Below are 22,615 nucleotides of genomic sequence, written 5' to 3'. Positions count from 1 at the left end.
AAACCACGTTAAACTGTATAAAGTGGGACTTTGCACCCTGAGTGAGGAGTAGAGGGGGGCAGTAGAGAATTCCAGTGCTGGCAGCTCCAAGCTTTCCTTGGCAGAATGTTTATCCTCCACTTACACTTTGACCCTCAGAGGAACATGTAAGCTTGACCTCCTAGGGTCTCCTTGACCTGAGAAATAATGAAGAAAAAATCTTTTGCCTCAACACAACTGCTCAGCTACCATTAAATTTCACTCTTTCATTATGCAGGGAGAAAAAAATGCCTGTAGACTGGTTTCTACTTCATAGAGAAAAGGCAGAAAATCCTCATTTAGAACCAATAAATCTTTTCCCATTGGACTAAAAGGTTATGAATCTTTGATTTAAGCTTTGAAGGTAAGAGGCACATCTTTGCTATTTTTGTATTCCCAGGGCATAGTAGTTATTAAAACATGTTTGGAAACAATGAAATGAAATCATGACTTGTTATGACCCAATCCAATGGCAGACAAGTGCTCAATAGGGCTGTGCACATTTGGAGCACTGCTGGATGGTGATGAGGGTTCAAAAATCACCAGGCAGTATCCTTCACGTCTTGTATTCCTTGGAGAAAAACTGACAATTTTGGAAGACTTGAGAGGAAACTGCACTGCATGGTAGTTTCTCTTCAAACACTCAGATCTTTTCTCTGAGCTGTAAAGTCAACTCTAAATCTTTGTGAAGAATATTCACCCAGGGGAACTTGTGTTATGATGCATCTATTTAAAAGGAGCTGAGAAAGGGTACAGAAGGGGATTATATTTTGAGCTTCAACAACTCTCTTGTTAATTTTTCCCATTCCTCAGTTGCTTGTAGATACAAGAGGGGTTGCATGAATACATTAACTGAAATTCCACAGGCTCCCATTCCCACACAAGGGCTCTGCTCACACCCTTTGGGAGATTGTCCCCTTCCCCACACTTTTCTGAATCCCCAGATGTTTTCTTTTTTTATTTATTTATTTTTAAATTTTCTTATAGTTGATTTACAAGCTTCTGTCAATTTCTGCTGTACAGCAAATTGACCCAGTCATACACATATAGTTAGATAGATATAGATATAGATATTCTTTTCCTCATATTATCTTCCATCGTGGTCTATCGCAAGTGATTGGATAGAGTTCCCTGTGCTGTACAGCAGGACTTCATTGCTTATCCATTCTAAATGTAATCGTTTGCACCTACTAACCCCAAACTCCCAGTCTACCCCATGCCCTCTCCCTCCCCCTTGGCAACCACAAGTCTGTTCTCCATGTCTATGAGTCTATTTCTGTTCTGTAGGTAGGTTCACTCAAATGTTTTCTGTGCGTTGAGTAAAACTCCATGGTTTCTGGCTACTGGCTGCTGCTGCTATCTCATCTTAAATCCCCACCTGCTAGTCATTGCTCATTCTCCACCAGAGCCAGCAGTATACCCAGTTGACACTGCTTACCCCCAACGGAGTATCACTACAGAGGTAAAGTCCCCATGTGCCAAAGGGTGAGTGGTCTATGGCCAAGTGAAGATGGCTGAGGAAATGTTTTTGTCTTTATGCTACGCTCTACTAGAGGGGCTCTCTTGTCCTGATGATTACCAAAGATCAGTGGCAAAAAACTCATTCAACTCTACTTTCTCTCTCTCTCTCTCTCTATCTATCTCTATATCTCCTCCAACCATGGGCTTGGGACAGAAATTAATTTTAGTGACAATCACCATGCTATTCTCAAAATAACTACTTCCCTGCTGAGGACCAAGGCTTTTTTCTTTGTCACATTTATCTTCCTGTGTTCTCCATCTCTCAGGAAATTATCCTAGAGGTTTCCTTAGTTCTTATACAAATTGGCCTCTGATAGACCTACCCTCCCAATTCTGTTATTTAGACTCATTCTAGGACCCCAGATGCAAGTGGCCTCAAGGGACCAGCGTCATCTCCATAAGATCTACAAATGAAAACCTGGGTTAGGGTACTTTGTGTATAGCTTCCCAGCTCCTCATTACTGGGATTCTTCCTTCCCCTATCTATCCCAGAAAAAAATGTACTCCCTCACAAACAATTCTGATGACATTATGCAAAGTGAAGTATTAATAGAACTTAAAATAGTGGGTTTTGATTTTTTGTTTTTACCTTAAAGAAGCATTTACAGAAAAGTGAAACTCACAAAATGGTATATGACAGATGATTTTTATAAGGAAAAGGCCAATGGCCCTGTGCTCCCTTCTACCAGTTTTCCTGGGGAATCCTGTGGAAATTCCTAGGACTCCCTCGAGCTGCATTTCGCAAGATTTACTGTGCAAACAATGACCAGAATCTTAATAAAATACAGATTCTGATTCAAGAAAAAGGGATGGGGGCCCTAGCTTCTGCCTTTCAAACAAGCTCCCAAATGATGCTAAAATAGACAACCTCCTCTGAGTAGCCAGGCTCTGGAGTCCAGCTTTAGAACAGTTGCTAAGTCTTGACTCTTCTCTAAGAGATTTACTTTGGGAGAAGAGTTAATGACCACATCTTTGGTTATAAAACAGACAATTTGAGTGAAGGAATTATTATAGGAAAGAAGAAAATCAAGCCTAGTCCACCTAAAGCTACTGGTCTCATGAACTCAGGTTTATACAGAGCTGCAATGAGAGAGGCCACACAGAAGATTAGACATGGATTGTTTCACCAAACTAAGGAAAACAGAGAGCTATCACCGAGTTCTGTGCAGGGGTGGAGTGTAGGTGAAATTTAAACACAAATTTAGGCCTATTTTTGATAGGCTCATAGCAAAGTAAGATTGTATAAAAGGTCTAGACTGCCAAACGGACCCCTGGTCCTGCTTCCTTTGGCCCTACAGAGTGAAGACAGCTGCAGAAGGTTGTGGTTTGAGGCTGCTTTCTTTTGTTAAAGCGACTTCGATCCTGCATGCAAGAGTGGGACATTTCATTTTTACTGACAGAAATCTTTTTTTTTTCTTTTTAGGGCTGTGCACTCAGCATATGGAAGTTCCCAGGCTAGGGGTCAAATCAGAGTTACAGCTGCCAGCCTATGCCACAACCGCATCAACGCCGGATCCCCACACAACTCATTTAGCAAGGCCATGGGTCGAACCTTCATCCCTATGGATGCTAGTTGGGTTTGTTTCCACTGTGCCACAACAGGAACTCCCCATTCTTACTGACAGAATTTCAAATAGCCATACTCACTCAAGAAGGGGGTTAGTGTGACACTTTAAAACTCCAGCGTATTCTTGGGTTAGTTCTGCAGACCTGGCTTTATCTATGCATGTTATTCCAGCCTGATGAATGGCCAGGCAGATTTTACTTTCCCAGTCCAAACTATTTTTCACTTTCTCAGTTTGTAAGTGATAGAAATCCAACTAAATTTAAGCCAAAAAGGAGAGGAGGGTACTTTTCTGGGTAATCGAAACTGAGAAAGAAGTAGCTTTGGATATAAATATTACATCTGGAATGGATGGGCAACGGGATCCTACTGTACAGCACAGGGGGATGTATGTGATTGGGTTGCTTTGTTGTAAAACAGAACTTGATGAATCATTGTAAATCAACTATACTTTAATAATAATAATAAAAAGTATCTTCGGGAATAACTAGGTCTGCTGCCCTCACACACTATCATTAAGGCTTAAATTTTCTCCATTTCTCAGTTTTACTTGCCTCTTCATTGACTATATTTAAGTAAGGCTTTTTCACAGAGTCAAGATGACCAAAAAGTATTTCTTGTCCCCAGTCATTTTCAACTGAAAAAAAAAAAAAAAAAAAAGGAAAGAGTCACATTGGTTTAAGATAGGCTTGAAGTCAATCTCCCAGTCAAGTGCTACACACATGAGGATGGACAGAGAATGGGGAAATGATGATTTACAGGGAAAGCTGAAGCTCTGAATTAGAAGATGGGAGAAGTTGCTCTATTCAAGTGCAAATCAGATGTCCTTTACCGCCTTTCCACCACCCTGAAATCATGTCCTGTAGGAGGCACTGCCTTCCTCTACTCATCAGATCAGCCTTGATCACTTTGACTTCAGTTCTGAGTTCCAAAGATGAGAAAGTAAAAACTAAGTTAAGAAGATTTTCAGCTTTTATGTTTTGGGGTCTTCTTTTTTCTTTTTAGGGCCACACCTGAGGCATACAGAAGTTCCATGGCTAGGGGTCAAATCAAAGCTGCAGCTGCCAGCCTGCACCACAGCCATAGCAACTCAGGATTCAAGCCACACTTGTGACCTATACCACACTCATGGCAGTGCCAGATCCTTAACCCACCGAACAAGGTAGGAAATCAAACTCACATCCTCATGAATACTAGGTTCATAACCCGCTGAGCCACCATGGGAACTCCTGTTTTGGAGTCTTTTAAAGAAAACTTATTGTAAATAATTACAAACTTACAGAAAAGTTGCAAAAATATTAGAGAAAATTTTCACAGATGCTTTCCTTGGAGTCATCTGTTAATTAATATTTTTTAAATATCAGGCTCTTATCTATAACATAGTGTGTTGTAAAGTATTATTCCCATTCAAGAAGCAATTAAGATGTCATAACTGAAAACTTTAAGAATCTGTATTTTTTAAGACATTCATAAAATAGATTTTCATTCAAAAGGCATATATGCTTAAGCACCACAGAGAATATAAAAATAAAGCCAATGACTCATATAAGAAGAGGAAAAAGGAAAATGTAAAAGTGTATAAACTGTACATCTCAAGATGTATGATATATGGGGGGTGTAGGTGTGCTCTTTAGTCTGGATAAGATGTTGAATTCTTACTGTGGGGGAAGTGACAGGCAATTCTGAAAGAGACCATTTCCAGAAGATGATGGCAATATAGTCAAATAAATTCTATACTGGGAGAAAATTATAGTCTCGGTAATGTCAAATCATTTCTTCCTAATCACTGCTAATCACAAGAGATCCAGAAGGCATTAGCTCAGTCCTTGGGGCCACAGTTGAAACCACTGGCCAAATTAAATTGACCTTATTCCTAAGACAAAGATTTTTTGAATTAAGGCAGTGGATAGGGAGTTTCCTTCATGGCCCAGTGGTTGGTGAAACCAACTAGAATCCATGAGGATGCAGGTTCAATCCCTGGCCTCACTCAATGGGTTAAGGATCCGGTGTTGCCGTGAGCTGTGTTGTAGGTCACAGATGTGGTTCTGATCTGGCATTGCTGTGGCTGTGACATGAGCTGGCAGCTGTAGCTCCCGTTGGACCCATAGCCTGGGAACTTCCACATGCTTCAGGTGCTGCCCTAAAAAAAGCAAAAAAAAAAAAAAAAAAAAAAGACAGTGGATAAAGTAAAGTGGTGTGTGTGTGTGAATATTTAGGAGCACTATGGGATTTTCTGTAGCTTACTTCTCATCTTGAAAGTTTTTATTAATAATTGAAAACTTAGATGCTCGCATGTAATTAGATCCTCCACAAGGCTATATTTCCAAATTTTAGCTGCCATTTCAGCAGGCATAATTTCTTATGATGTTTCAAGAAGGAAAGACCCTTCCAAGTGGCTATTACCACGTAAAAATAAGTTTTTAAGCTAACACTGAAAAATCAAAAAAAGTACTAGCAGCTCACGAGGCAAAAGTGATTTTTTTGTCTTATTTACCAGTAATTACCAACACCTTCCTTTACTAACAGGATGGCTTAATAAACCAGAAGTTTATTTATTTATTTATTTTTTTAACCAGAATTCTATTTTTTCACAGTTCATCTGGAGGCTGGAAATCTGAACTGAAGGTATCAGCAAGGCTGGTTAATTCACAGAGGCTCTGAGGTAAAAACTTCCATGCTTCTTTCCTAGATCCTGGTAGTTGTAGGAAATTCTCAGAAGTCCTTGACTAATGGGTGAATCATGCCTGTCTCTGGTTCCTAGTCCACAATGCCTTCTCTATATTTATCTCTGTGTCCTCTTCTCTTCTTCTTCTTCTTCTTCTTCTTTTTTTTTGTCTTTTTTGCCTTTTCTAGGGCTGCACCCATGGCATATGGAGGTTCCCAGGTTAGGGGTCTAATCGGAGCTGTAGCCGCCGGCCTACACCACAGCCACAGCAACGACAGATCCTTAACCCACTGAGCAAGGCCAGGGATCGAACCAGCAACTTCATGGTTCCTAGTCACTGAGCCACGACGGGAACTCCCTCCTCTCCTCTTATACGGACACCATAACTGGAGATAGGGCCCACCTTAATCCAGTCATGGTGCCCTTATAAGAAAAGGAGAGGACACAGAGATAACTGTGGTCACTGCTGTGGTGCAGGGTTTGATCTCTGGCCCAGGAACTTCCATATGCCTAGGCCACCCCCCAAAAAAAATATTGAAAAATAAAATTTGAATTATTAGTGTGTAAAAATCTATTTGGAACATATATTTTCTTATATACTGACAATACAACAAAGAAATACAAGTCCTGGACACCAAATAGGATCACGTTACATTGCTATGTAACTATAAAAATGTTCTGATCAACCAGTGTGTCATTTTCTTAGAACTCCCCCATTACACGTCACTGTAGATGATGGTGTTATGAGCCAGTAGCAGCAGAGATGAAAGAGATGCAAGGGATTCTGACTGAATTTTAACAATATATAGATCAGGACGTTATGGAGTGAGAAGGAAAGAAAACATAAGGTTGACTCCAAAGAAAATTTGATTTGATATGAGCTGAAAGGAGGCAAACAATGAAAGAGTAACTAAAGGGGAAAACTTGGGTAGGTAAGGATTCGGTTTTGGACACACTTGTTCCATAAACCCATAAACTCCAAGTGAAGATGCCACGGAAACAGTTGCATATGTGTGTTTGGATTTCAAGGGAAAGTTCCAAGATGTAATCATTCAAGTGTTGTTAGGATTTAAATCCATGAGACTTAAAGAGATTACCAAGGAAATAAGTGTAACTATTTCTATATCTTCTTAACAATAATGATTATTTTTAATAACATAGATCATAATTTATCATATGTGCTTATGGGAATTAACGCAAATCATTTTTTCCACAAGTTCTTGTGTCCACACTCCATTTTGTTTAGAACTTGGCCTTCACAAGCCTTCTTTTGTTACCATTCAACACCAGATATCTGCTGGCAGATCTTTTGTTACCATTCAACACCTGGCAGAGGTCACGACAATGAATGAGCTTGTTGCTAATCCTTTAAATTATTTCCATAGAAATTTAATGGTACAGATCAATAGAGAAAGTTATTAAAAGGCAACTTGGGAGAATAAAGAGGCAAATAAACATCCTGTTGATCAGTGAACATTAAAGAGTCTTCTCATTCAGTAATTTGCTTTAGGACCTACCTAGGAAATACTCCATCCTATTTTTCAGTGCTTAAAATATTTGATTATTTGACAAAATAAACACATTGCCTATGCTTTGACTAGAATGTTATATATATATATCTGCCCAACAAGTTATAAACACATATTTATCGACGCACTCAAACAAAAGGACAAGCTCTGATTTGCCAATGGCATGCCAACCTAAGCAATTCACTAATGTAAGTTCGGAATCACAAAACCTCTTCTTGACTTGAGAAATTTCCAATAGATCCCGCTGTCTTCCTGTACCTGTTGTTTTCGAGTGAAGACCTTCTTACCAAGGCAGTTAAAAGGAAAGCAATTTTGGTGCAAAGAATAATGTGTAATCCAGTGTTTCACATGTTTTCATCAGTTTAGCCACAAAGATGTCAATCATACACCCAAGCCTAAATTAAATATCCATAATCTCAACAAATAGCTGACCTCTCAAAGAGAAGAGACAGTCTTTCATTCACTGAATTAGTCTTTTCATTGAATGCCCCTTTTTTCCCAGGTAATCTACTATATGCTGCAGATGCAGAAGTGAATGGAATATAAACCTACTTGTCCTCCTGGAAAAAGATTTACATTATAGCAAGGAAAACTGAAACTAATGATTATGCAAATAGTTACATAATCACAAATGTGATGTATGAAGTGAATTTAATGAGTATAAGTGAGTGTACATACAAAAGCATTACCTGACTTAATCTAAGTATCATAGCAGGCTCCTAGAAGAAGTGATGCTTTAATTGAGTTCTAAAGGACAAGTGGGTGCCAGGTAAATAAAGAGGAAGGAAAGTTCAAGCAGAGCTTGGGGAGAAGTACTAAGTGGAAGCATGGAATGCTCAGGAATTAGAAAGAATTCCAGTGAGGCTCATGAAGGTTGAGAGGGAATGGGCTTGAGACAGAGGTTATGGAAGATCTTGTGGATTGTGAGAAGCATTCCAGACTATTTTAAAGGCAGTCTCATGCCATTAAAGATGCGAGGCAAGTAATCATATTTGTTTGTTAAAAGATTACTCTGGATGCTATATGGAGTATAAAGTAGAAGAACCAAAAAAAATATTTTGTAAGAATTTAGAAAAGAGATGATGATGGTTTGGACTATAGCAAGGGCAGTTGAAGTGAAAAAATGTAGGTGGGTTTATTATTTTATGTGTGTGTGTGTCTTTTTTTTTTTTATGGCCGTGCCCATGGCATATGGAGGTTCCCAGGGTAGGGGTCGAATTGGAGCTGTAGCTGTCAGCCCACACCACAGCCACAGCAATGTGGGATCTGAACCACGTCTGCGACCTACAACATAGCTCATGGCAAAGTCGGATCCTTAACCCACTGAGTGAGGCCAGGGATTGAACCTGTGTCCTCATGGATACTAGTCAGATTCCCACTGAGCCACAATGAGAACTCCTGGTGGGTTTATAAACAGGATTTAGTCTTTGACTCAATATGACGGTCAGGAAGAAATGGGTCTAAGATTATTCCCATGATTCTAACTTGAGAAAAATTAAGAAATTGTGCTAATTATGAAAATGGAAGAGATTCCAAGATGCACACATTTGGAATGATGTATCATTGGTTCAAACCTTGGGAATAATGAATTTTAGATACTGTGTGATGGTGTGGGTAGCTCTTGAGAAGGCAGATGGGTGAACTGGCTGAAGATATTAATCGTAGGACAAGGTGAGCATCTCCAGATGTGCTTAGGAAGAGAACTTAGATGGAAACAAAGCCCCCTCTCAATTATTGAATGATGACAACAGGACACAGACATAACCAAAGGATATATCATTAATAGATATCCTTTGTGATGTGGGCCCTCAAGTTAACTTTAACTTTCCTTACCAATCTTTTCCACCTATAGGTAAGTAGCTTCCTTGTGTTTTAGTCCTACTCAGATAAGATTTGAGCCATCTTGTTAGTGGGAATGAAGAAGTGAAGCAATATTGCTAAGAAATTTATCTCCCCAAAAAAAAAAAAAAAAAAAAAAAAAAGGAGTTCCCGTCGTGGCGCAGTGGTTAACGAATCCGACTAGGAACCATGAGGTTGCGGGTTCGGTCCCTGCCCTTGCTCAGTGGGTTAACGATCCGGCGTTGCCGTGAGCTGTGGTGTAGGTTGCAGACGCGGCTCGGATCCCGCGTTGCTGTGGCTCTGGCGTAGGCCAGTGGCTACAGCTCCGATTGGACCCCTAGCCTGGGAACCTCCATATGCCGCAGGAGCGGCCCAAAGAAGTAGCAAAAAGACAAAAAAAAAAAAAAAAAAAAAAAAAAGAAATTTATCTCCCTAAGAAACAGTAAAGGCTAAAATTTTAAGTATAAAAGAATATATATTAGATGAAAATTTCACATTATAAACAGAAACCAGAGGCGAATATCAAGAAAACAGAGTTCATTGAGTATAAATTCTCAACACTGACCTAGCAGAATATAAAGTATTTTAAAAATGCTTGCTATACATCAGGTTTATGATTAATCAAGGGTAATGATGCATAGATGAAATATATTTAAGTATTAAGTGGCACAAATTTCAAAACCAACATATGCTCAAACATTTGAACCATCATTTGATAGACTATGTTGTATCTACATCTGAGGATACAGAAATGAATAAAATATTAGTTTCATTATGGAAAGTTAATTTTGAGGGGGAAACAGAGGAACATCAAACAATTACAAGTGTAATCAATATGCATTTCCATGGGAACATGTAAATTAGATCAATGAAGTTGGTGGGGGAATGGGACATTGGTTGAGGTTGATGTTAAAACGTGCATGCGCTAAATGGGAAATACCGGAAGGATTTTACAAGTGTAAGGCAGCATGACAAAAGAATGGAAGAATGAAAGATTGTGGTGGGCTCAGAGACTGATATATAGGCGTATGGAGGGAATTGATAGAAGATTCTGGAATGATGGATTGGAGTTTAGCGCTATGGGTGTTATCCTATAGGTAATGAGGGAGGACATGACCCATTCCCAAGATGGAGGTGAGTCATATTCTGGCATGAGACCTAGATCTGGATATTAGTTGAACAGAATGTTACCTAAGTCATTGCAAGACTATGACAAATTGTGTTCAAAAGAGAACACAACTGCTCGACATTAGTAAAGCTAAATCTATCAAGTGTGAACCGTAAGTACTCTGTGTGATGACAAGAGTATCACTAGGCAAGTGGGTTTCAGGAATGGGTGCATAACAAAAAGCAGGAGTAGTGTAAAATTTAGGGTCCAAAGGCCTGGGGAAACCAAAGATTTGTTTAATTGGCCTCTGGCTAGGACATGTATGAGTTGGCCTGATTAAAAAGAATATAGACATCAGGAGGCATGTATGGTTGTTGAAGAAGAGGCTGGCATAATCAGAAGATATTTTAGAAGAATTGCACTGGGGTATGATGAAAGATGGAGGAGAGATAAAGTAAAAAGAGATCATGAGAGTGTTCTTTGTTCTTTTGTCAAAGTGAAAGTTCTGTCTCTTAGAAAGAATTTGTAAGTGGGCCTCAGCACCATGTTGGTTGTTGTCCAGGGCCTCCTGCCTTAGTCACCTTTAAGTTTTAGCCCAAAAGCCTGTGTCTGGAAATCAATACAGAAGGAGCTAAGTTGTAGGCTCAAGTCTATTTAGGAGTCTACTATGAAATTTCCTGAAGTTCTCAACTCTCCATTTCCATTATTTCCATACGCCACGAATCCTGACTTTTTATACAGGATTATGCACCACAGTGTAGCAGAAAGAACTTGAGCTCTGACCACATGTTTTTAAAATGATTGATGAAATTACCTTGTGACAGAAGATGTCTGTCCAAAGGAAAAAAAATTATATGGCTTAAGTATCTGCACTTCGAGCTGCAATCGCTTCCGCAAAGAGGTTCTGCAGACTGGTCACTGCTTTTTAATGATTCCATTGACGTCAGATGGTGTCTAGTACAACCAGCTATTTTCGTATCAATTGAAAATACAGCAACTATCTCTCTTCTGAATTTGATCACGGAGCAACAATGAAACGCATGCCACTGTCATAAGGTAGATGAACAGGCACTTCTGGGTTATGTTAGAGAGAATATGAGTTTTTCTCAAGCTGCCCTGGAGCAATGGTTGCAGTTGTCAACTGTACAAATCACTGGCTGCTTTTTCTTAATGTATTTGCAAGGAAAGAAGAAAGGGAATATTTCATTCTGCTGATCTGAGAGTAACCACAAGAAAGCCAAGCATAGTACACAGTCTTCAGGAAAACAGCAAGATTATCAATGCAGGGCAAGGAAGCGAGCAAGTGTAAAATGGTTCATGTCCTTTTCTCCATCTTAATGTTGATTCCCTTGATGGAAAAGAAAGTGGATGATCAGGTTCAGGGCCAAGAAGTTTTTCTGGGTCCCAGGACTCTGAGGGGCACTTTCCGTGACTTTGAGACTATGATTCCCGAAATTAATCTGAATATAACCAATTGGATGTATTCTTATGCAGATGTTACTGAAAAATATCTTCTGATGTTACCAGACAGTAATCTCTGGAGTACAAAACCTTACATATAAGCACACAGCAGCAGCAGGACGACCATTGTTTCTCAGCAGAATCCTCAGAGTAGCTTTGAACATATTTCCATGGGCTTTCATATTTTGAGTAGAAATAAAGCAGTGATCAACAAACATCACATGAAACGTGTTCAAGAAATGTCCCTTGACCACAATAACAGAGGTCATGTAGCAGATGTTTAAATCTCCCTATATAAAATCAGTTTCTTGTATATAGAATTTTGTTGGTTTCAGAAGGTATGAACTCATTATTTTCAAAAATATGAGGGTGAGGAGGGGAGAAATAAATATTCAAATTCAAACCCATAAATATCAAACTCAAAATCATCAACTTTTTGTGACGACCTTGCTTTCCTAGATAAATACAGACATTTCATTTCAGCAAGACCCTTTATTTGCTGGTCTGTATTATATGATGGCACTTTATAAATTCTGAATTTTAAATTGCATACGATAATATCAGCTCCCAAATGTCAGGCATCATGATGAATTGGCTTTTCAACTTTTCAAGCCATTCGCTTTCTTTGCCTCCAAAATGTCAAATGTAAAGTTTCCTGATAACAAAGCTGTGCAAGGCATGTTATTATTTTTTTTTGCAGCAATCATAATGTTTAATGGACAATCCTTCCAAAGCTTGTTTTATATGTAAAAGCCTATGTTCTTTGCCTGATATTCTAATTGTTCAGACTGAGTCACTTTTTAAGTAAGTTAATCAATAAAATCCAACCCCCCAATATAGTAAACTTGAAATGATTGATTTCTCCTACTTCTATTGTACTAAAATTTGTGTTAAAACTGTTGATCCAATGCTTAATTAATCTCTTATTTTTAATTTGTCATTTGTTCCAGACACACAGATGTTCATTTGCCCTTTTGGAAAGTGGAGGTAGCACAGCTAAAAAAAGAATTTCAAGGCTCATGAATTTTTCTTCACTAACATCTTAATCTAGCAAAACTGACATAAGAATTGCACCTTGTATTTCATGGAATGTTGTTATGAAGAAATATTGAAAACTGGACTATTATGCCTTTTTATGTTCATCAAAGCTCAAATGAAACCCTCATTATCAAAAAATACAGAAATTAACTCACACACTCATTCATTCAGTACATATTTATTCATAGAATAGCTACCAGGTTCCATGCATTAGGCTAGGTAAGAAATGCAAGGATAAATAAAGCACAATTACTGGCTTGGAGGAGTTGGAATTTAAGGTGGGAACAGGCTACACCATAGCCATGGACAGTAGGAGCTCATAGGTCCAAGGCTACTCATGCCTTCCTTCTGGACATGACTTTGAAATTAAGTTCCTAAACTTCTAAAAATGAATATTATGCAACAATTCTTGAAAAATTTACCTAAACTATAATCTAACATAGCTCTGAAGGACATCCTTTCTTTGCTGAGGTCACATTCCCAGTTCTCTTTACTGTTGTGCTCAGCAATGCCTCCCCTATAACCTAAATCAGGGCACCATGCTCTTATATGTTCCAAAACACACACAAACGCAGGTTTCCTAACATGAAAATAATTGCATGTATTGCTCCATTTTCAGCAAATTACTTCTCAATTTTCTATTTTATCTCAGGAAAACAAGTCAGCCTTCCAGTCAGTGCTAATGGTCCCAAGCTTGTCTTTTTTTGTGGAGGGACCATCTAACTCTCAGATGGCTTGACTAACAAGAAAAAAATGTCAACACAGAAGCCTCAAAAACCCTTCCTCCGTACTGGCAACAGGAGAGAATAAATATAGTCATATTATATATGCATCAAATAGCTCTGGAAAAATACACAAGAAGATGGTAACATCGGCTGCCTCCAGGATTGGGACTTGAATGGCTTAGAGGCGGTGATTGTAAGAACATTCTCACTGAATGCCTTTGTAAGCCTTTTAGACATGCGAAATGTGCATCCATTTCCTATTTAAACACACACACACACACACACACACACACACACACACACGCTAGTGGGTTTGGTCGAGAATAGAACATTCTCAGGCCCACTAAACAGAATATTCACACATAGTTTCAAGACCTTTCATTGATCTCACTCTCCTCTAAACCAGAGGTCCCAAAACGCTCTATGATTTTCTCTCCCTGATCAAGCCAGCATTCTTTTCCTCATTCTATTTTCCTTTCCTGCGCTATCTTTTTTAGCATCCTAAATGCCTACAATTGCCAGCTTTACATTTGCCCCCACCCGCACCTGCTCCCGCCTCATGCCCAAGGTCATTCAAAGTCTCTGGGAAGCTGCCTTTGTGAATTAAGTCAGGGGAACAATATTGTGTAGAATCTGCTGGTGACATATGAACACATTTTCCCCTCTCTGTGCTTCTGCCCCTGTGCTCCATGTAGAAATTTTATTCCTTATAAAATAAAACCAAGTGGATGTATTAAAAATATAGGAAACTTTGTGAATTCTCATCTACCTCTCTCTATGATGACCTGTGATCTCAGATGAGGCCACAGATCTGTGAGCCTCCCAGATGCAAAGGTGACATAAAAGCATGCATTGTTGGAGTTCCTGTTGTGGCTTAGCAGGTTAAGGACCCAACCTTGTCTCTGGGAGGATATGTGTTCCATCCCTGGTCTCACTCAGTGGGCTAAGAATCCAGTGTTGCTGCAAGCTTCGTTGGCCACTGACGTGGCTTGGGTCCCTTTTTGCTGTGGCTGTGGTATAGGCCAGCAGCTGCAGTTTCCTTTCAAACCCTGGCCTGGGAACTTCCATATGTCACAGGTGTAGCTGCAAAAAAAAAAAAACGCGTTGCCTTGAAAGTGAAAATGGTCAGCCTCATTCAGCTGTCCCCAAGATGTCAAAAGGGAAGGATGCGCTCTTCCTGCTGGTTAAGGACTTCTTGAAGTCACATAACTTATTCCTCATCTCTGGCAACCAGTGAGTAACCTAAGAAAGTATTTTCTTCCTTCCTTCAATGGAAAAAAAAAAAAAAAAAAAAAACCTACTTTTTTCTCCCTGAAGTTCCTTTTATAGAGGATATACTGCTATCTTTGCCTGATTGAATCCAGGTACTTAACTATAATATCTAAAATGACATTTTAAATGAAATATGAGTCATATATTTCAAGAAAGAAGTGCCTTTCTTTTAAGTGATATTCTATTTTGAGTGAATGCCGTAGATAGCAGATCTAGAATATGGAGTAAATCTGTTACAATAATCCTCAAAAAAAGAGAAAATATTGCCGTTGATAGGATTCATGACTATGCTACCTTTTCAAATCCCATTCCAAAAGAAAACAAGCATACTCATTGTTCTCTTTTCTAAGGGTATGAAGAGGTGTCTTTTCTTAGAATTTAGTCTGCTCCTAGGAAATTAAGGACAATATAATTTTATCCTAAACTGGGTTTGGTGTATTTAACTGTTAAACCTCTTAACAGGACATACAGTAAGGCGTTTATATAGAATGTCTTGAGGGAGCTTCTGTTGTGGCACAGCAGAAATAAATCTGACTGGCATACATGAGGATCCGGCGTTGCTATGAGTTGTGGTGTGGGTCACAGATGTGATTCTGATCCCACGTTGCTGTGGCTGTGGTGTAGGCCGGCAGCTGTATCTCCGATTCGACCCCTAGCATAGGAATTCCATATGCCGTGGGTATGGCCCTAAAAAGCAAAAAAATAAAAATAAAAAAGAATGTCTTGGAGTTCCCACTGTAGCGCAGTGGAAACAAATCTGACTAGGAACCGTGAGGTTGCGGGTTCAATCCCTGGCCTCACTCAGTGGGTGAAGGATCTGGTGTTGCCATGAGCTGTGGTGTAGGTCGCAGGCACGGCTCAGATCCTGCATTGCTGTGGCTGTGACGTAGGCCAGCAGCTGTAGCTCCGATTTGAACCCTAGCCGCGAACCTCCATATGCCACAGGAGCGGCCCTAAAAAGCAAAAAAAAAAAAAAAAAAAAAAGTCTTGATCACTCGCTTAAAATAGGTGCGTATTTTTATATCTTGTTTCTCCAAATATGCTACATGATCCTTGAGAAAGAGAGCCAAATCTTATTTAATCCACAGTATCAGGCTCAGTGTCTGACAAATAATAAGCCTTCAAGAAATGGTTGAATAATAACTTGAGAGACTAGAGTTGAGAAATCACAGGGAGAGAGCAAGACGCAGCCTGGAGAAGAAACATTTGGGCTAGTATGAATAAACCATTTCCTCAAGGATTAGTATCTTCAAAAGGAAAATCAATTGACTGTAAATAAATAAATAAACTTAAGATATTTTGCTTTACTTGCAGAGGAAAATGGTCCATCTGCTTTGAAAATTGAAAATGATTATTTATAAAATACGTGTAATGAATTCAAAGGAAAAGTAAACTTATGTAGTTCTCAAATTATAATCAATCAAAGCAAGGGCTCTAAGGAGGAAAAAGAATGAAAAAGGGAAGATAAGAGGGGGAAAAGCAGGGTAGGTTAAGGGAGAAAATTAATGAAGGGACTAAGAAGCAAGAATGTGCAGGACAGAAGTGAGGATACAAAGGGGTGGATGTTTCTAAGATGTTGGCTGGGTGTTCATTTTACTTATTTGCCTTATGAAACCCAGAGTAAATTATTCTTAATCAGCTTAGTCAGCAATTTGATACTTTATATGATAGTTATTACCTTTCTTTAGTGATGAATGAATCAATTGACTGCTGTTCAGTGTTCATGTGCTTGACCATTGAATGGTTTGCTCTGCAGTTTGCCACTGAAATACAGTAACTGAGAAACATAGCCTGGTGTTCCTATGAAATCGCCCCGAGAATTGGCCTATCCTGAAAACTAGCTGGCCATGATCCCTGTCTGGATTCTGCCCCAGAAGAATAGACAGCCTCAACATTTTTCTCAATAAGAAACGGAGTATCAATTGAAGAGTGTTACCCTAATAACAATAATACCTAGCACTCCTTAGATAACTGCCATGTACTCACTCATAGATGCCGGGATTCACCTTTTACATTCATCATCACTTTCACTGAAAACAGGCCATGGGCCAAAGGCAGCCCTGTGCAGGTATGGTGCCTACAAAACCTGCTACATGCAACCACAACTGCTGTCCAGCTATGCTGTTTAGTGGAATTTGAACTTGAAAAGTTCATCTTGGGAATAAGCGATAAAGAGAGGTTTGTCTCTCTGTATTTGAGAGCCGAGAAGCCAGTAAAATTGTATGGAACTGAGAAGGGATTGGATGAAGTAGAAAAGAGAATGAGGCTGCCAAAAAAACGTCCCTAGTGATATGACAGCTAGAGGACAGTTTTCCCAAAGATGTCTACAGGTTAATTTGAATTTGTTCATGTGTATGTGATACATACTCTGATATACTTCAGGAAAGTCTTCTTTTCACACAAAATTACCTTGTATGGGAGTTTATTCTTTGTTGATTCATTTTGTGAAGGGGGCTGCGTTTGTGTGTGTGTATGGAAAATATCTATGTCTTATCTTAGAGTATTGGAGAGGAACAAAATTCAAGACAGCAATTCAGTTCACAAAATCAGAGCCACCTGGTGGAAGCAGGTGTCCAAAGTCAGAGGTGACCGTGAGATCAAGGCCCTCTGGCCATCTTGGAAAGGGCTCTGGTCATCCACAGTCCAGGGTGTGGGGCCCAAATCAATCCCCTTTAGAGCTGAAGGGATGGGGAGAACTCCAGATACACAGTAGATAAATATTTGCTTTAAACAAAGTACTTTCCCTACAACTAAGTTATTACAGTAACCACAGGCAAAAGTTTTGTTCATCTGTTGCCTATTAGAAGGCTAAAGGTCTTCGTGTTGATTAAATCTCCTGAATAAAAGCAAGATTTCTGCTTTCCTGTAAGAACTTTGTTTTTAAATTAGGTTGTCCCTAGAGAACTAAGGCAACATGTTAAATATGTAATTGTTTCTCTGCAGCTTCAGCGTTTATTTCTCTTAAACTCCCAGAGACCTGGGCTAAGGTAGTGCAAAGGCACCAATATTTGGTGGTCAAAGGACTTGTTTGATTATCTCTGATAAAACATTTCTATAAAGACCTCATTTGAATTTTCTATAAAATGGTCATTGAAGACTTTGCGCATTTTGTTTTTCCCTGTCCATGGCAGAGATGACATTTGCTCATCAGACTTTTAGCGGTACTCTACTACCCAGAAAAAGACTACATTTCCCAGCCAACCCTATCTTCTTACATGATATGACATGTGACTAGATTCTAGCCAACAAAATAGATGAGGAAGTGTTCTGTGAGACATCTGGAAAGTTTTCATAAATGGAAAGGGACAAATAATTTGGGGGGCTTACTTCTTGCTAACAGCCTGAAACTCAGATGTGGCAGTGAGTGCTCCAGCAGCCATTTTAGACCAAAAGATGGGAACCTGGAGAATGATAGATTAGAAAATAGGAGCTTGGGTCCTTGGTGGCAGTATGAGGAGTTATCAAACAAGCTTGGGATTCATTACATCTGACCTTCCTTTACATAAAAGAGAAATAGCTGCTAATTGTTTAAACTATTTTTATTTGGGTCTCTCAATTTTACACAGCAATTCCAACTGCCTGTCTCTTATATAAGGATATGTATTATCAGTTTCTTGTAGAGTTATTGCCAGGAAAGACTGATGGGTTTACTTCATATCTCATTGTCTTTGCTTTCTTTTGGCCCAGTCTACCATGAAGAGCAGAGTTGGATTTCGTGGCTGTTTGCAGTAATGTCTCTTGCCCCAGGGTGTTGGTATAATGATTTCCATCCCTTCTCTCCACCCTCAGCCTAACCAATTCCCACATCCCCTAGCAGTTTACCTCCATTTGAATAGTTCACTTGAATATTTTTATAAACTTCCTGAAAAATGTTTTTTAAAAAACATAATCATAGGATTTAGTATAATCTGCTGACTAGGTGAAAATGCCTTTTAAAAAGGAATAATACGGGAAAGGCAATAGTATAGGAAAGGACAACTGTGATTTAAATCACTGATATTTAAATCCTAAAACTACTTGGGTTTTTTTTTGCGGGGGAGGGGTTTAGCTAAACTCACAGCATATGGAAGTTCCCCAGCCCCAGATCAAATCCGAGCCACAGCTTTGACCTACACCACAGCAATGGCAACAATGCCAGATCCTTAACCCACTGCGCTAGGCCAGGGATTGAACACATACCACCTCAGAGAAAACATGGGTTCCTTAACCCACTGCACCACAATAGGGACTCCTAGTTAGTCTTTCTCAGTTGAAAAAAATCAAAGCCAAAGACTACATTGATCTATATCTATATCTATGTATGTATACATAATTCATATTATAAATAAATATAGTTCTTATGCTGTTGCTTCCTTTGTATACATGGAACTCGGTATTCCAACACAGGCAACTTACAGGTATGAAATTAATCAGTGTTGGATGTGAACTTCTATGATAACAGTTAATGAGGGGCATATCCAGGATCTAAATCCAAGACTTTCTGCATCCAAAGCCTCTGTTCTCTGTTCATACTACTTCCTATGTGTGGAAAATTATTATTTCTAAGGCACAGTCTCCAGAAAAAGCTAATCTGCTAAGAGCCATCATTCTCTTTCCTCTTGAAAGTTTTTCTTTTTTAAAATTTTATGGCTGCACCCACAGCATATGAAGTTCCCAGGCCAGGGACTGAATCCAAGCCACAACTGAGGCAACACCAGAACCTTTAACCCACATCACCAGGTGGAGGATCAAACCTGAGCCTCCTCAGTGACCAGAGCTGCTGCAGTCTGGTTCTAAACCTACTGTGTCACAGCAGGAGCTCTCACGAGATTTTTTTTTTTAATTAGAAGAAATAGAAAATAAAGCTACACAAATCCCACAGTTGCACATTTGTCTCTAATCTGATGCGTGAGTGTCTTGACTTTACGTCGACACACCTCCTGTCCCTCTTCTACCTGTTCTTCCGCTTCCTCCAAGATGTGGTGGAAATTTCTCAGATCTTCAGGGATTTGCCATAGGTATAAACACATTGGAGAGAAGTATGGGGTGATTTTCACCACATTATATAAATAAATGCAGAAAATAGAAGCCTTATTTTTATTGGAACATAGTTCTGACTGCAGTCTCTCTTGTGAGTGGATAAAGCTGTGCTCACAGTCGACGATTTTGGTAAACTTGCTATCAATAGAAGAAAGCCCTATTTCCTCCCAACAATCTCCTATTTAAATACAAAGATTTCCTCAAGCGGATTATTTGGAAAATATAACTCAATAGAGTATGTTTTTTTGCTAAGAAATGTCCTGAAAGAACCTTTTAAAATCCCAGAGAGAGAATTGCCTTAACCTCTCCTGGACAAATGTTCTAGTTTCCAGAAGTGTACTGGTCCCCTGTCTTCACTCCCCAGCCAGTACTTGCCTTAGAATAGTGACCATGTTTGCATCCATTGGTCCCCACTATTGACTCTTCTAGGGCATGGACTACAGCAGGGTGCCAGGAAGCCATAGAGAGGTGATTCAACAAATACAAAAATAAAATGAGTTGCTAATTTAAGTCCCTCTTGCCAATTTCCTGTTCTTCACAGAGAGATCTGTTCATGCCCACAGGTAAGCTATTCTTTTATTTGAAGATTTGCAGTCCTCTCTGCACTCTTCTCTCCCAGCCATTCGTGTTTGTTTTATTATGTGATTCTTTTCTAGTTTGATGTGATTCTTGGTCTTTTGACTGCTCCCTTCCCTTTATGAGTGGGGAACTAACTCTTCATTGATAAATCAAGAGCAGTTCCAACAGCAATGACATTGATTAACCAAGAGTAATTCTACCAGCAATGACACTAGGGCATGCTAATTAGAATGTCACAGAAGATTCGGCAGACTGGCATAGATGGCTCTCCCCCGGGAGACCCAGTGTCATTGCTGAGCCCTGGACTCCATGATACACTTGACATCCTCTTACATGGCAAGTGTAAGGCATGAGATTTTGTTATTAATCAATTATTCTAATTAAGAAAGATTAGTATAATTAGTCCTTAAGTGGATTGCCAATTTCCAAAGAATTTAAATACCACTAAACATAATAGAAAAAATCATGGTGCAATTTTTTTTTTTTCAAAATCTAGAAAGTATTTCAAGATCTCACATAAAGCATTTTGCCCAGTTCCTGGAATATAATAACTTCTCAAAAATGGAATCAGTTTTATATTAAAGGGGATTGTTATGCTTAGACATGCCAATAACAAAGGATAAATAAAACATAAAAGCAAAGTTATAGGAACTGCCATCAAGCTCCTTATAGGTCAGAGGCAGGAGAGGATTTCTTCTAATAGCAAAACTCACAGAAGCTAAAGCTCCTAGGAATCAGTCTGTCCTCTACCTCATGTTCCAATTCCCACCTCCATTCCCAAACACAATCTTACTCCCTTGCCAGTCTTATTAAACAAATAGTCTTTAATCTCCTAAGTATGCCTTCCAGAATTCAGTGGATAACAAAATAGGTAAATTCATATCTGAAACTAAATTTACAGCCTAGTATAGAAAGTGTGCATTGCAGAATCTGAGATGAATATTAACAGGTAGGAAGTTTATTAGGGAGTGTTCCTGGGATCAACAGTGGGGAGAGAAAAGGAATCAGTATTGGAAAGAGGGAGAATTGGGGTTATGATGCATTCAAATGAAGCCCTCAGCCAATCCCATTGGAAGATACAAATTTAGCTGGGAGTCTCTAAGAGTTGTTTCAAGTTGGGTCAACAGGTCCGCATATTGCTTTCCCAAGTCAATTGGTCAACTGAGTAAGCTGCCCTGGGAAAGGGTTGTGGAGTTAAATGAAATTGGTTCTCTGCAGTCGAGACAATCCTCAAAGAAGCAGAGAGCTCTCAGCAGATTGGGAATAAATCTTCTTTTTTTGTGTGTGTGTATGTGTGTGTGTGTGTTTTTAATTTTTAATTTTTTCATTTTTTTATTACTCAAATGAATGTATCACATCTGTGGTTGTATAATGATCATAACAATCTGATTTCACAGGATTTCCATCCCACAGCCCAAGCACAACCCCCACCCCCCAAACTGTCTCCTCCGGAGACCATAAGTTTTTCAATGTCTGTGGAGTCAGCATCTGTTCTGCAAAGAAGTTCTGTCTGTCCTTTTTTCAGATTCCACATGTCAGTAAAAGCATTTGATGTTGGTGTCTCTTTGTACGGCTGACTTCACTTAGCATGATAGTTTCTAGGTCCATCCATGTTGCTAAAAATGCTAGTATTTCGTTCTTTTTGATGGCTGAGTAATATTCCATTGTGTATATGTACCACCTCTTCTGGATCCACTCCTCTGTTGATGGACATTTAGGTGGTTTCCATGTCTTGGCTATTGTAAATAGTGCTGCAATGAACATTGAAGTACATGTGTCTTCGTGAGTCATGGTTTTCTCTGGATAGATGCCCAGGAGTGGGACTGCTGGGTCAAATGGTAGTTCTATGTTTAGTTTTCTGAGGAATCTCCATACTGCTTTCCACAGTGGTTGCACCAATTGACAATCCCACCAACAGTGTACTAGGGTTCCTTTTTCTCCACACCCTCTCCAGCACTTATTGTTTGTAGACTTTTGGATAATGACCTTTCTGGCTGGTGTAAGGTGGTACCTCATCGTGGTTTTGATTTGCATTTCTCTAATAATGAGTGATGTTGAACATCGTTTCATGTGTTTCTCGGCCATCTGTAGGTCTTCTTTGGAGAACTGTCTGTTTAGATCTTCTGCCCATTTTTTTTTTTTTTTTTTTTTTTTTTGTCTTTTGTCTTTTTTGTTGTTGTTGTTGTTGTTGCTATTTCTTGGGCCGCTCCCGCGGCATATGGAGGTTCCCAGGCCAGGGGTCTAATTGGAGCTGTAGCCGCTGGCCTACGCCAGAGC

The 22,615-nt window shown here is 39.3% G+C and overlaps 1 protein-coding gene across 4 annotated transcripts in view; it reads left to right on the top strand.

Annotated features, from left to right (window-relative positions):
• Positions 1-22,615, top strand: part of PLCXD3 (phosphatidylinositol specific phospholipase C X domain containing 3) — a 400,359-nt gene that overhangs the window by 332,480 nt on the left and 45,264 nt on the right. For all 4 annotated transcript variants that reach the window (XR_014831240.1, XM_085002205.1, XM_085002204.1 and 1 more), the window contains exon 3: positions 5,698-5,765. Coding sequence is in view for 3 of the 4 variants with exons in the window: in XM_085002205.1 (XP_084858331.1) it covers positions 5,698-5,764 (67 nt within the window). In the remaining variant the exon portion in view is untranslated. The remainder of the gene's footprint in view (positions 1-5,697; positions 5,766-22,615) is intronic.

The sequence above is a fragment of the Sus scrofa genome, chromosome 16 (genome assembly GCF_054392235.1).
Source record: "Sus scrofa isolate SSC_HxYL_T2T_F1_AM1 chromosome 16, Sscrofa_HxYL_maternal_Yorkshire_Landrace_v2.0, whole genome shotgun sequence".
Taxonomy (NCBI): Eukaryota; Metazoa; Chordata; class Mammalia; order Artiodactyla; family Suidae; genus Sus; species Sus scrofa.
This window is presented reverse-complemented; position numbering and strand designations above follow the sequence as displayed.